Genomic DNA, 14,345 nt, shown 5'->3' with positions numbered 1-14,345 from the left:
AAAAGTGGACAACTTCTAAGATAGAATTGTTTCCTTTGTTCTCCTTAATGTTTGTCCCTAGCCCACCGTGGTTGGTCTCTTTAAAGCGTGTAAAAACAAAAGTTTGGAGCATGGTACTTTTCTCAATTACGAATCAAAACATATTTATTCCCTGGTGGATGCTTTTCTTAACCAGCAACTAAAATAGGGCTGCCCCCCTCTTAGTCGATTAGTCGACTAATCGGTTGTTTTGTGCTTAGTCGACTAAGATTTATTTAGTCAATAAGTCATTTTCTTTATGCTTTTTTCATGCTGAATGACCTTTTTCCAAGAAACTTATAAGCACATTTCTAGTAAACACAAGATTTGAAGTGGTGCTTTTGTGTGATTCTTTGTGGAGACACTCAGTTTTACAGATCTGTCGATTAAATCAACTAATCCATTAGTCGACAAAATCGCAGTGTTGACTAATATGGGGCACACACTACACGAGCATCTAGACGATTTTGAGCCCGATTCCCCCTCCCAACAATTGTCAGCAAAGCCCCGATTTTTTTGATGGTTCTAAAGATTATCTTTCCAGATAGTCCTGTGGTGTGAGATATGTTGAGTGTTTTTTACATCCCCCGATCAGCTCAGAAGTCTATCCTGGACGCACCGATCTCAAATCGTAAATCTTAAACATGTTCAATATTTACTATCGGATATCCGGTTGTGTGTGAGGAACCCCGAGGACAGCCGATGACGCAGTCACGTGGGAAAGAACGAAGAAACGCAATTGAGAACCAACGTGACTGAAGCAGGACAACAACCGCCATCATGGCGGCCGTGGCTAATACATGAGCTAATGCAAAACGTGAAGCAAAAACAGAGGACCAACTTGTTTATTTGTATTCAACATGACTCCATAACTTCATCCATCCATCCTTCGTGAATTTTCAGTACAAAGTAGAGCAAAATCTAACATTGCTAATTTTTCCTGCCCGTCATCCACCACGTTTGTTCACGTTTGATCGCGAGATATTTTGTGAGATTTTCGGGTTTTTGTTTTAGTCGTGACTCTTGTTATTCATGAATGGAAGCTGTTAGTGTGGTGTGCTGTTTTGGTAAAAGCGTTGCTCTCCACACACTATAGGAATAAAACTGTTAAATTGAACATAACATGTCATCATGTGTGAGGTCTCTCACATTTTCAAAATCGTTTAAGATTTGAAAAATCTTTTAGTGTGGGCCAGCCTGAAGTTGAATAAGATTTATTTTGGTCAAGGACAGCCCTAAACTAAAAAATGGAGCTATGCAAGATAAATCAACTCATGATAAGTAGAAAATAAAATGTCAAACTTCCGTTCATATTTTTCACAAAGCATGTCTTTTACATTTACGAGACGCAGAGGATGGTCTCACCTCCAAGCGTTTGACCTGCGTCCTCTCATACTCCAACTTTGTCTCCAGCTCACGTATCTTGGCCTCCTGACGGCACACAAGAGACTTTTCCACCATGGACTGTTCTTGGAACTCTAGCTGGCTCTGCAGCGAATGAATCTGCGTGGAGGAACACACACATACATACATGTAAACACACACAATCACTCCCTGAGGAGCAGCACTGACTGCACACCTCCTTCTTTACCTCTGCTTTTCCACTTCCTCTTAAGTAAGGACTACTTTGCGCTGATGTTATTGTGTATGTATTTAAAACTAAATTAATGTTCACTTTTTCACCCTTTTATTTGTGTAAATTTAATCCATCTCGGTACATGTAAATATTGTGCATCCAGCCTGAATAATGAGCTCTTAGATAAGCCCTCGAATCTACCATGAATGGTCAAAAGAAGAGCTTGTGGTTCAGGCTGAGTAAAAGCGAGTCCCAGTAATTTCATAGGCTTTTGGGAAAGAGCACGGCTTCATGCAAAGCACGTTTGTTCCATTTGAATCGTTTTCTCATGACTGATAAAAGGAAGAAAGATACGTCCCAACAAAACCGGCCCAAAAGGCAGCACGGTACCTAATGGGGGGACTTTGCATCTAAGACAAGGAGGATTTGGAGCTCTCCTTTGATATTACTAAAGAAGTCAGATTCCCCTCCTACTGGGGATGAGATAACCACTTCAAGGTCAGATGCTTTAGATGGCTGTCGCTGCCATCTCTGGCAGGTTTTAACAATGCCTTACAGCCTGCTGTGTTTCTCTAGTGTAGCCAAAAACTATTGTGATGGGTGGGCTTTGCGTATAACTAAGTGGACCAAAGCTTTGGCACGTGTATAGCTTAATCTAATAGAAACACGGTCTGCTGTTAGGAGGTGGCAAGAGCTCAATTCTGTCCTTTAGTGGAATTAAATTTAACCACATTATGTTCAAGGCAGGTGGTTGTATTTGTTTATTCTACTGCATGTCAACACTTAAAGGAAGACCCCCTCTTAAAGTCAAGTTACTCCGAGCCTGAGTGTCGGTAATGTGCATACAAACTAGATTGCCATATACTAGGTGAATTCAGCTTTGATAGCCCAGAGGAAATTCATTTTGCAAACAAATGCATCAACAAAGAAAATGGCCATGCATTAATACATGACACACATGACATGTTAGAGGTTATCCTCAAACAAATAGCTTTCCATCAGGGAAAAAAAACTAAGCTATTATTATAAAAGCACTATTATTATAAAAGCACTATTATCAACGCAGGCCTGAATCAGATGCATTAACCTTTTATACCACATGAATCCACATTTATGCCGAGCCTCCATCATTCAGTTGATGACTCAACCAATAAGCCCAGAAATATGCTAAATTAGACGAGGATGGTGCACAGTAGCTCCAGGTTTGTGACAGTCATATGATTAAAATACAAAGCTGTTAGTGTAGTGAGCTGGAAGCCAGTTGTGCAATATGCTAACATGTTCACAATGATCATGCAGATGTTCAGCAGGTTTAAAGCTAGGGTTGGTAATTTTCTTCAAAAACATTTTTGCTATATTTGTTGAAATTCTCATAATATCCCAACAGCAATCAATAAATCGAATGCTGCCAAAAAAAAGTGACTGTCGCAGGACGGTAATAGAGTGCTACCGGAATGAGTCCTATAAAACCCAGAAATTAGTTAGCATTTCAGTACTTCCGGTTCCCTCGTCTGGAAGTCGGTGTGTTTTTTTGAAGGGGTTTTTAGTTAGATGCCTGAAATAAGGTCTGTTGTTAACACAAGCTTAAAGAGATTTTAAAGTTTTGTTCTACGACATAAAATACATCAATATTGTCTTAAAAAAGGCGGTTGCTAATAAGTGGCTAAATGAGACTAAACGTCATCACGCCGTCTCAACCGCCTTTACAGCCTCGTTGTGTATACTCGGCACACGCGCCCGTGGTGTAGTTCCTTCATAGCCTAATGTTAGCTTTTTACTTCTGGCGATCGCGTTTACACTTCAAAAATCATAAAAGTAGTGCTCATTTGATTATTTTGCTGAACAAACGTGTAGATGTTATAAACGTTTTTCGTTATTTTCTGCAATAATCCAAAACTCAGTGGAAAAATCCCATTGGCTTTTTTTGTTGAGGGAACCCAGGGCGATGCTAACATTCTGGTTGGCCTACAAAAATACGGTTTCCATGTTAACCATCTTACTTTAGCATGTTAGCATTCTAATATTTGCAAATTAGCATTAAACACAAAGTACAGCTGAGGCAGTTGGGGATTTTGCAGGTACACTATTTGGTCATTAATCAAAATGTTGACCTGATGATGGTGCTGGATGAAGAATTAAGGGATCTTGTATCACGGTTACATGAATGTTCATGTCATGGCAAAGGTCAACCTCAATTTAGGGGCCACACATGGACTGGTTAGCCTGCAAAAAGGCATCTCACATGCTAGTATAAGTTCTTTGTAAGCATTGTAAGCAGAAACACTCCAACCAAAACAACAATCAGTTCTCACCTTGTTTCTGTCTGTTAATAAAAAGCACATAACTACAGCCATTACTCATGCCGGAGCTAAAGTGCCTTAGAGCACAGTGCAGAAAGCTGTTGTTTTGAAAAAGTAATGGATGGACTCTGCATTAACACAGCACAAAACTCCATATGGACAAAGGGCGCGTTAATAAATGTATAAGTGCGTATTAAATGTTCATGTAGGTAGGTCATTGCACTTGGAATAACACACAAAAGGCACACAAATTAATGCCTCTGGGCCTCTCATCTTGATATGGTAGTGTAGTGTGAGAGTGTGCAAGGCTACTAGCAAATACAAAAGTCACATAGAGCAGGAGTTTGACATTTTGTGTATATGACTCTCTGCTGTAGGCGTCTGTTATGAGGGTTTTTTATGTTTAAGAGTAAAATGTAAAATCTTCAGGGTTTTATCTATTCTATCGACATACAGAAACAAGGTTGCTACGTTTTCATTTCCCTGAGAAATTTCGATTATTTAAAGAGGACCTATTATGCTTATTTTTCAGGTGCATACTTGAAAATAAGTATGTACGAGAACATGTTTACTTACTTACTTACATACTTATAATGTTCGTTCTGAAACGTTCTGATTGAGCTCCTGCCCCGCCCTCCTGAAAAGTCCAGTCTGCTCTGATTGGTCAGCTGGCCCACTCTGTTGTGATTGGTCAACCAAACCAAACCCTTCGGACTCCGCCCCTGCTCCGCTCTAAATTGCTTTGTTTGAGGGCATGCCAAATTAGCTGCAAGGCAGGTATTATGCTAATGTGTTACTTGGTGACATCACCACGTTGCGGAAGAAAAGGCGGGACTTCAAGCAAGGCGTTTCAGGCAGTTCAGGAGCAGTATGGGGGAGAGTAATTCTCTTTGGCGTGGACTTTGGGCTTTGTAACTCTGCAGAACTTTTACAAAAAACTATATAACACACTGAGGGAAAGTGGAAAAAGGCACCATAGGTCCTCTTTAAAAATCACATCATGCATTGGCATTTGAATGACAATCCAAAAACACCACACATGATAGAAATCACTGAGACAGAAGCTGCTAGACCAAGTTGATAGCTAAGCGTTGAAAGAAACAGAATGAGTGCTTTCATTTTATCTAATTGGTTAATCCATGGAAACAAGCTGCTGAGTTTACGTACACGACCCTTCCTTTAAATATGAGTACTGAGAGGCAGAAGAACAATTTCTCCCCTTGACTCTAAGCTGATTCCTACTATTTAAATGCAAATTGCATTGCAATTTTGAGAAGAAAGCTGCCAAAAAACAGAGCTTTTATTTTTTTTTTCTTGGTCACGATAATCAGAGAGAAGTGTCAAGGCAGCAGGCGGGTTCCTGGCAGGTGGATGTGGTGCTTTTTGAATACTTCTTTGTACCTTTTCTTGGATCTCCTGCTTCTCCTTTGTGGCCTCTTCCAGCTGGGCCTGCAGGTCACTGATCTGGCTTGAGTCCCTGGCAGACTAGTGCACACACACACACACACACACATACACACACAAAGTTAATAGTCAGAGAATTAGGGTATATATCTGTGTGAGAGAGAAGAAGAGTGTTGATGTATCTGTAAAAAAAAAAAAATTTAATGTAAATGGTTAATGAACATAATACGTCTGTGCCAAATCATTTGTCATGTGATCTGCTGCAGAACAGATTGCATCGCCCTGATTGCGGAGCACACACTGAGTTTAGAGGGGAACATGTCCTCCAAACCTCAAAGCCACTCTCCTTAAACATGCAGAAAAGAACAGCCTGTCAATGTTAGAGATGGTACCCCACAATTTCTCAAACTAAGTACAAATAATCAAAGGAATTACGCTATTTTCGTCTGATCTTGGTCTGAGCATTGATCACAAAGGAATTCATATTTCCAAGGCTTTCGAACTGCTCACCGAGGTGTTAGGCATATCAGGTTACCTGGGCAACTGCGGCTTTGTGTTTCTTCATCAGCTCATTCATGTCCTCCTGATCCTCCTCGTTGCGAGACTGCAGGTCATTCTTCTCTCTCTGCAGACGGCTCACCTGCTCCTCCAGCTGAAGGAGGGAGGGAACACGCACATTTTTAGTATAGGATGACAGGGTTTATTCATGAGCTATTGAATATGATAAACGGTCATTAGCTGGCCGGGCCGCGGCAGTCCTGGAATCTCATCTGATGGCAGTGAAACACAATCTGGACGGGGCGCTCTGGCTGGAGGATGAGACCAATTGGAGATAATCAATTGGCTCATTTAGGCAGGGAAAAGAGCAGCCAGTGCAGCATACTGGTGATGTCCTATTTAGAGTTCATCCTCTGTGTTCAGTGAAGGGGGGGGTGGACTCAAGCCCTCAATATGCATTCTCTAATCTGAGACATTTACAAGACCTTCCCTCGCCATAAATGCAGCAATTAACAAGCAAAGCAGAGGCAGCACAGCACTCCGTGTGTCGTCCCCAGAGACACAAACATCCTCAGTCTACGAGCCTGACATGCAGGCGGGACTCTCATGAGACAGCCATTAATGAGCAGATGGAGAGAAAGAAAAAAACATTCGACAAAGCTTATTTATCCATTAGAGCAAAATGTTGAAATCAGATATATGCCAAAGGGCATTTATTATTTTAATTTCCCACCATGGCTTGATGATGCACGCATATTAATGTAAGAGCCCTGCTGCATTATTAAGAGTGGAAGTTTGATAGGCAAAGCCCTCCATTAATTAAACATTGTTTGTTGTTTTCATTTGCTCATTAAAAGAAGGGTATGGAAACATTTACATAAACTTTCTTTTTTATATAAAAAAACAGTTTCTGCATTGTAAGATGAAAAAAAGGGTAGTTTATTTCATTATCTCTAAATATACACTCTATTGAGTATCAACACACAAAGGCATTCAAGCCTACTCAAGTGAATGAATGGAACACCATTAGTGCGGTTATGTTGCGTCCTCAGGACACATAGCGGACAGTCAAAACTCACCGACATCTTAGTTTTGGCCACGTCTTCCATTTGGATATGCAAGTCCTCTATTTCAAGCTCCATGCTCTTTCGAGCCTTCACCGCTGCCGCAGAAGTGAACTCTGACTCCTCCAGCTGTGAGAAACAGGAGGAAGGAAAAAGGTACCGGGGAGGAGGTGAGGGACAAGCATTAGTAGGCCAAGATCAAGGAGCTATCCCGGATATGCAGAGGATTTATCAACCTATGCATATTTATACCCCGAGACCAGACCAATTTCAAAAAGTGTCTTTTTGTTCAGTATCAGTATGAGGGTGCTTTCACACCTAACCCGTTTGGTTCGGTTAAAACAAGCTCAGGTGCGTTTGCCCGGTTAGTATACTTTGTTTGGGCTGGTGAAAAAGCTGTCAATCGAACCCTGGTGTGGACCAAACCCAGTCCGCCTGAAAAGATGGGTCAAAGCGGACTCTGGTGCAGTTCGTTTGTGGTATGAAAGCAAACAAACCAACCACAGGTTTTTATGATTGCAGATATGTGATTTTAGTAAGATTTCAAAAGCTAAACTACTAATAAATCCATCTGCTGATAGTAAAATCGGTTCAGGAAGCGATCTGTATTTAAAGCCATGTATATAAGCACGTCAGCGAGTGTATTTTCCCTAATTAATAGGTCAGAAACTGTTAAAACTGCTGTGCTTTCATCCGACTTGTGTACTCTGCCAGTTCATTAAGTCCACTAAAAAGTGTGTGACAGCGATCCCACAGTAAAGAACCTTATACATGAATACATGCGCTCTCCGATGTTAGCACTATGCGTTCGCACCAGTCATCTGGGAATGTGCAATGGGGCTTTTGTACGGTCCTGTCTCTGCCATTATTCATCATAACATGAAGTCGATTTGCAGTTTAATAATTAGGGCTGTCAATCATTTGAATTATTTAATCGCGATTAATCGCATGATTGTCCATAGTTAATTGCGATTAATCGCAAATTAATCACACATTTTTTATCTGTTCAAAATGTACCTTAAAGGGAAATTTGTCAAATATTTAATTCTCTTATCAACATGGGAGTTGGCAAATATGCTGCTTTATGCAAATGTATGGAAATATGTGTTATTGGAAATCAATTAGCAACACAAAACAATGGCAAATATTGCCCAGAAACCCTCACAGGTACTGCATTTAGCATAAAAAAATATGCTCAAATCATAACATGGCAAACTCAAGCCCAACAGGCAACAACAGCTGTCAGTGTGTCAGTGTGCTGACTTGACTATGAATTGCCCCAAAACTGCATATGATTATCATAAAGTGGGCATGTCTGTAAAGGGGAGACTCGTGGGTACCCATAGAACCCATTTTCAGTCACATATCTTGAGCTCAGAGGTCAAGGGACCCCTTTGAAAATGGCCATGCCAGTTTTGCCTCTCCAAAATGTTGCATAACTTCGGAGCGTTATTTAACCTTCTTCACGGCACGCTAGTATGACATGGTTGGTACCAATGGATTCCTTAGGTTTTGTAGTTTCATATGATGCCAGTATCTTATCGCAAGTTGCATTGATGCGTTAAAGTAATCCGTGGCATTAAAACGATTTGCCTTAACGCGTTCTTATCACGTTAACTTTGACAGCCCTACTAAAAATACTAATAATGCTTATAATCAGTTATAAATCAAAATACATACATATACACACCAAGAAGCATTAAAGTGCTGCATAAACTTCTGTCAGTCACCAGAATTAGATTTCCCCACGTGGGTCCTAATGATGCAGGATGACAATCATTGAGTTACCTGTCAATCTGTGTAACTTCATGTTTAATCCTCTGATTCGTTTGTAAAAAGTCAGCGTAAACAGGAACCGGACCAGAATTAAAATGTAACAATTTTTCCCTTGGTCCGGACCAGATGAACCGAACTACAGGTGTGAAAGCACCCTGAGACACAGTAAAGTGTTCAATACTTGATTTTTGAGCTGGGCGATCTCCCTCTTGCTGGGGGCGTTACTCTTCAGGTGGTCCAGCATAATCTGTGCGTCAGCCAGAAGGACTTTGGTTCTCTTCAGGTCTTTCTTCAGCCTCTTCTCCGTCTCCACATCCTTCTGGCTCACCTGAATCACAAAACACACCTTTTCTTACCAGTATTGTTACACACACACACACACACTCTATTTTTCTATCCTCCCTCTCGGCTTCCCTCTCCAGAGTGAAAAGCAGCTTCTTTCCGATCAAAAAGAAGTGGCGCGCACTAAATCGCACACACTTAACTGCGCTGACAGGGACCCAGAGGCAGAGTGATGGAAGTACCTGGTCCTGGGCGTTCAGCAGTTTGGACTCCAGCTCCCTCCTCTCGCGCAACACTTTCTGCTTGTCTTCGTACTCCTCCTCCAGCTGTACCTCCATCTGTTTCAGCTGCAGGACACATGAGCACAGAGTGTCAGGATGCACCAACAGATGATCAGTGATAAACAAAGTCAGACGTTACACACCATCGACCGTCCTGTTCGACATGGCTGCTCTCGCACGTCAAAGACAAATGGACCCCCCCCTGAGAAGATCTGCTAGCCTCTAGATCTATCAACATAGATATTTTATTATTCATTTTTAATATAGATACACTATTTGTATTCTAAATTGTATTTATTCTGCAGTGTATAATCCAAGATATAAAATTATTAGGGCTGTCAAAGTTAACGCGATAATTATGCATTAACGCAAATTCTTTTTAACGCCACTAATTTCTTTAATGCATTAATGCAACTTGCGAGTTTTAGGTGGTAGAGGGCTCAGTTTTAAATCTAGAGAGAAGATATTAGTATAATCTGAAACTAGTAAACCTTAGGAATCCATTGGTACCAACCATGTCATACTAGATTGTCACGCAGGAGGCTAAATAACGCTCCAAACTCACGCTAAATTTGGGTGAGGAAAAACCGGCATTGCCATTTTCGAAGGGGTCCCTTGACCTTTGACCTCAAGATATGAGAATGAAAATGGGTTATATGGGTACCCGCGAGTCTCCCCTTTACAGATATGCTCACTTTATGATAATCACATGCAGTTTGGGGCAAGTCATAGTCAAGTAAGCACACTGACACACTGACAGCTGTTGTTGTCTGTTGGGTTTGAGTTTGCCGTGTTATAATTTGAGCATATTTTTTTATGCTGAATGCAGTACTTGTGAGGGTTTCTGGACAATATTTGTCATTGTTTTGTGTTGTTAATCGATTTCCAATAATAAATATATACATACAGTTGCATAAAGCAGCATATTTGCCCACTCCCATGTTGATAAGAGTATTAAATACTTGGCAAATCTCCCTTTAAGATACATTTTGAACAGATAAATAAATTAATTTGCGATTAGTCATGATTAACTATGGACAATCATGCAATTGATCGCGATTAAATATATCAATCGATTGACAGCCCTAAAATGATTATACTTATACTTTATTCTGCTGAATACAGTATATTTGTATACAACGTGGGATGACCAACATGAACTTGAAATAATGTAAGTTGTATGGATCTCGCATTGAGTACAATGAAGTTCAACACACACTTGTAAATGCAAGTGTGTGTTTCTCAGTGCTGCCTTGAGGCTATGTATAGGGGAAAAAATGCACATATGTTTAAGAGTGAGAAATGTGCAGCACCCACCTTCTTACTGCAGGAATGCCTGATCTCCTCCACCTCTTCATCCTTGCTCTCAATATCTTTAGAGTGGGTCTGCCGCTGCCTCTCCATCTCCATCTCGAGCCGCAACTTGGCCTGAGTGCACGACGAGGACACACCACATGTAACAGCGCGTAAAATAAATGCACAAAGACAGAATTCAAAAATGAAAAAAAAAAAAAAATAATCTGTGGTTTCCTTCCATAATGAGATTTCTACCATCTGTCAAAAATGAGAGACAGATTTTTAAACAAATATGATGGTAATTTTGGGCTATTAGGGTGTGATATAAGCAGCTTTCAGCAGTAAAAACGCAAATATTTCACCATAATGGTATGAAATACCACATCTGCACCGCCCTGTACCTGCTCCAGCATCTGGATGCTTCCGGCCTGTTCGTCCAGCTCTTCCTCCTGGTCTTTCACCTTGGCCTCGAGGTCGCGAAGCTGCTTCTTGACCTTGGCTAGCGACGCTTCGTCCTTCGACTCCTGGGAGGACAGATCCTGCAGCTCGGCCTCCAGCTGCTGCACCTTCATATTCACGGCGCACAACTCAACGTCCTTGTCCTGCGGGCGGAAGAGATAACGCACATAAAACGCACATCTGGACCACCAGCCCAGTTATGTCAAATAGGAGAGCAGAGAGACCAGACATGTGGTCCCCGAGAGAGAGGACGTCAGAGTGCATTTGAAGTGTGTACTGTAGTGTAAAGTAGCTTACCTGCAGCTGCTGGCGGAGGTTAAACATCTCACCAGTCATTAAGTCTTTCTCTCGAGCCAGCTTCTCCCTCTGGCCCCTTTCTCTTTGTACCTCGGCCTGGGCCTGGTTCTGCTCCAGGTCGAATCTGGAACACACACACGAACACACAGCTCAGCAAACTGTTGATTGTACATGAGACGAGGGTTCCATAGGGCTGAATAGTTTGAGCATCATAGTAAACTTTGTATCTGTCATTACACAAAAATTCCCCTCCGCATCGGAGACTGAAACACGGGGAACCCCTCTTGCGTTACTTTTGGACGGACTGGGGAGGGTGTGTCCATATACGATCGTTACATATATAGTGTCCTTTCAAAATAAACTTCCCTTTTCACAGGAAATTAGTTCTAGACAAAACAACCACTTAGAGTTAGGAAACGGTCGTCGTCGACGTTTACTTCAATGACTCGACTTACGTGACTAGTGACTCACGTGACTCATGTGACTCACAGGATTGGCAATAACGAGTCACGTGACAAAATAAGTCAACTTTACTTTTAGTCTCACACGGGACACGAACCCAGGTATCGTGGTTGAAAGTCTTGTGTTTATTTGACCCATCCACCACCACTCCCTCCCGCCCGCCCGCCCGCCCTTAAGGGACTGTCACGCTATTAATACTACGTCACTTGTTCCGACCGTCTCATAACTCCACTTCTTATATACAGTCTATGGTGCCAATTCGCGCAAGGCTGAAGGCTACAGGAGTTGTAGAAGATAAAACTGGTACATCAAATCATGTGTCATCGTATATTGTCCTGATTTTGTGAAGTGATGCATAGCAGTTGTTTGAGGCCTCCTGTATGACACGCTACCTCTACTTTGGCCTCAACTGTTATCCCCACCCCATTTAGCCATCAATTTACAACTGGGTTGTAATAATGTGCAAACTGTTTTCTTCAATTGTCTGGGGCAGAAACACTTACGGTTAGTGAACTTAACATCTAAGTGTTTCATGCTGTCAGCTCGTCGTAATTCCCTGTTTTTCTCTCTGAAGCGCAGCTGAAAATAATTTCACCCACAGAGCATCTTCAATTAGCCACAGGGGAGAGATCACATTCTGCCACGGCGATAGCTTCTCAAGTGCTTAAAGTCTGAGTCATTTTCTCGGCTAATGCAATTCCACAGATTACAGAACATCTCAGTCAAATTAAAGGAAAAACGTTAGCGTTCTGCCGGGTGGGTCAGAGTGGCTGAGCCTGGCCTTTTTCAAGGAGAAAAGAGCAATATTGTTCTCTGTAGTTTGTGTTTATGAAAGAAGTAAGGACAGACAAATAGAACTGTCAGACAAACTGACTTCCTCTGCTTCTTCTCCAGATCGTGGTTGCGGCTGTGCAGGCCCTCCAGGTGAAGCTTGGTGTCCTGCAGCTCTGCCGTCAGTTTCTGGCACTTCTTCTTCAGCTGCTGCACAGAGCGCTGCACATCCTCACTATCTGTCTGCAAATCAGCCAGCTGCAGCAAACAACACACAAACACAAGCAAACAAACATTTCTATTATTCTTTTATGCATATCATTATTATGACATTTATATAACTAACTGGCCACAAGTGTGTGGTAACCAAACATTAAAAATAGACTTAATTTGTTTGATGAAAAAAGTGTCTTGCCCTTCTCTCCACATGTCTTTTGCTCTGCTGCTCCGTCTCCAGCTTCTCTTCAAACTCCTGCTGGAGTTTCTTTTTGGTGAAATCCATTTCACGAATGGCTCGGTTGTACTTTATCCGCCACTCGCCTCCTGGAGGAAAGACATACAATTCAGAAAAATGTCTGTGTGACATTTGGGGGCGTCTCCTCCTGCCTTTAATGCAGGTCTAGCGGGGTGTACAGACGAAAAAAGGCTCAAAAGCTCAGAAATGATGGATGCTGTGGATTACGGAGTGCACCGTAGTGGCTGCGATGGTTATCGCATTCAAGAACCGAAATAACATAATCTTTCAGGAAATAAAACGTCTTTCATCAAATCCTGACCTTATAAGGTCAAAAACGTTTCGACAGGAAACTACAAAGCAGCCTTTGCTGCATTTTCAGCTCTAATCTTGGATAAACCTGAGAAAAAAATTCAGAGCGCAGCACAATAGTAGTTAGAGAAGGACATGTCTAAGTGGCACTTTCCACAGTTCTTAGCCGACCCTAATTCTGGAGCTGTCAGAGGCTATCAGAACTATAACAGCGGCCGGGCAGATATTCAGGTTCAGGTTCATTTCCAACCCTTATCATTTTAGAGGCTGTCCATTTCTCCTTCACGTACCAACACCGGCTCCTCCATCAGTGCTGCTCATTAGCATATATATAGCATAATGACAACTTGCAGGGCCACCGGCTCTGATCCCCAACGATTATTTTCTCATTCATCTAAGAATTCTGATATGCTCTGTAATGGCTTGTCTGCCGAGGTGGGTTGAAGGGGGGAGGTGGAAAGAAAAAAAGTCCCGTGGACAATATGCTCTCAGCGGGAGCCCTCTTTCCCAGCAGGTGGAGACCAATCAGCAACAGGCATTAGTTGTATGCCTGGGAGCGAACATCTTAATCCCCTAGCGGTAAATCCTCAAACTTGGAAAATATACTTAATAGCATTACGCAAGATGTGACCGAGTCTCGCTGCCATGTCTCCTGCCGAAACGGTCAAACAAAGCCGCTAATTCCCGCAGCTACAATTAGTATAGGAGAGATTTTTCAAACTGTGCACATAATGCTGGTATGAGCGGTTCAGTAAATTATGCTTCTGACCTGAGCTGACATGCCCATTAGGCAGGTCTTGGCAAGCCGCTGCAAATGTCACAGGGGCCAATTAATTAGGGAATTGAAAACAAATGTTTAAAAACACTGATGGCCAAAGATTATGATTCCAAAGAGAGAGAAAAGGGTTTTTCTTCCTCAAATTTCTTGGGCAAAGCATTAAAGAGCACCTAATAAGCCTTTGTGCTTTTTCCCTTTCCTTTAGTGTGTTATATAGTATATAGTATATATAGTTTTTTGTGCATTTAAAATGTCTGCAAAGTTACAAAGCTCACGCCAAAGGGAGTGACTCTCCCCCACGGGAACGCCTTGCTTGA

General features: G+C 41.9%; 1 protein-coding gene across 18 annotated transcripts in view; it reads right to left on the bottom strand.

Moving 5' to 3' along the window:
- Nucleotides 1-14,345, bottom strand: part of LOC119476257 (unconventional myosin-XVIIIa-like) — a 90,537-nt gene that overhangs the window by 17,733 nt on the left and 58,459 nt on the right. For all 18 annotated transcript variants that reach the window (XM_037749623.1, XM_037749618.1, XM_037749619.1 and 15 more), the window contains 11 exons: nucleotides 12,900-13,027; nucleotides 12,588-12,742; nucleotides 11,252-11,375; nucleotides 10,897-11,097; nucleotides 10,517-10,627; nucleotides 9,161-9,265; nucleotides 8,818-8,964; nucleotides 6,876-6,989; nucleotides 5,834-5,950; nucleotides 5,296-5,379; nucleotides 1,384-1,521 (listed from right to left, as the gene is read on the bottom strand). In XM_037749623.1, coding sequence (XP_037605551.1) covers nucleotides 1,384-1,521; nucleotides 5,296-5,379; nucleotides 5,834-5,950; nucleotides 6,876-6,989; nucleotides 8,818-8,964; nucleotides 9,161-9,265; nucleotides 10,517-10,627; nucleotides 10,897-11,097; nucleotides 11,252-11,375; nucleotides 12,588-12,742; nucleotides 12,900-13,027 — 1,424 coding nt within the window. The remainder of the gene's footprint in view (nucleotides 1-1,383; nucleotides 1,522-5,295; nucleotides 5,380-5,833; nucleotides 5,951-6,875; nucleotides 6,990-8,817; nucleotides 8,965-9,160; nucleotides 9,266-10,516; nucleotides 10,628-10,896; nucleotides 11,098-11,251; nucleotides 11,376-12,587; nucleotides 12,743-12,899; nucleotides 13,028-14,345) is intronic.

Source organism: Sebastes umbrosus, chromosome 17 (genome assembly GCF_015220745.1).
Source record: "Sebastes umbrosus isolate fSebUmb1 chromosome 17, fSebUmb1.pri, whole genome shotgun sequence".
In the NCBI taxonomy this organism is placed as follows: domain Eukaryota; kingdom Metazoa; phylum Chordata; class Actinopteri; order Perciformes; family Sebastidae; genus Sebastes; species Sebastes umbrosus.
The sequence above is the reverse complement of the archived record's forward strand: the minus strand, read 5'-3'. Positions and strand labels throughout refer to the sequence as shown.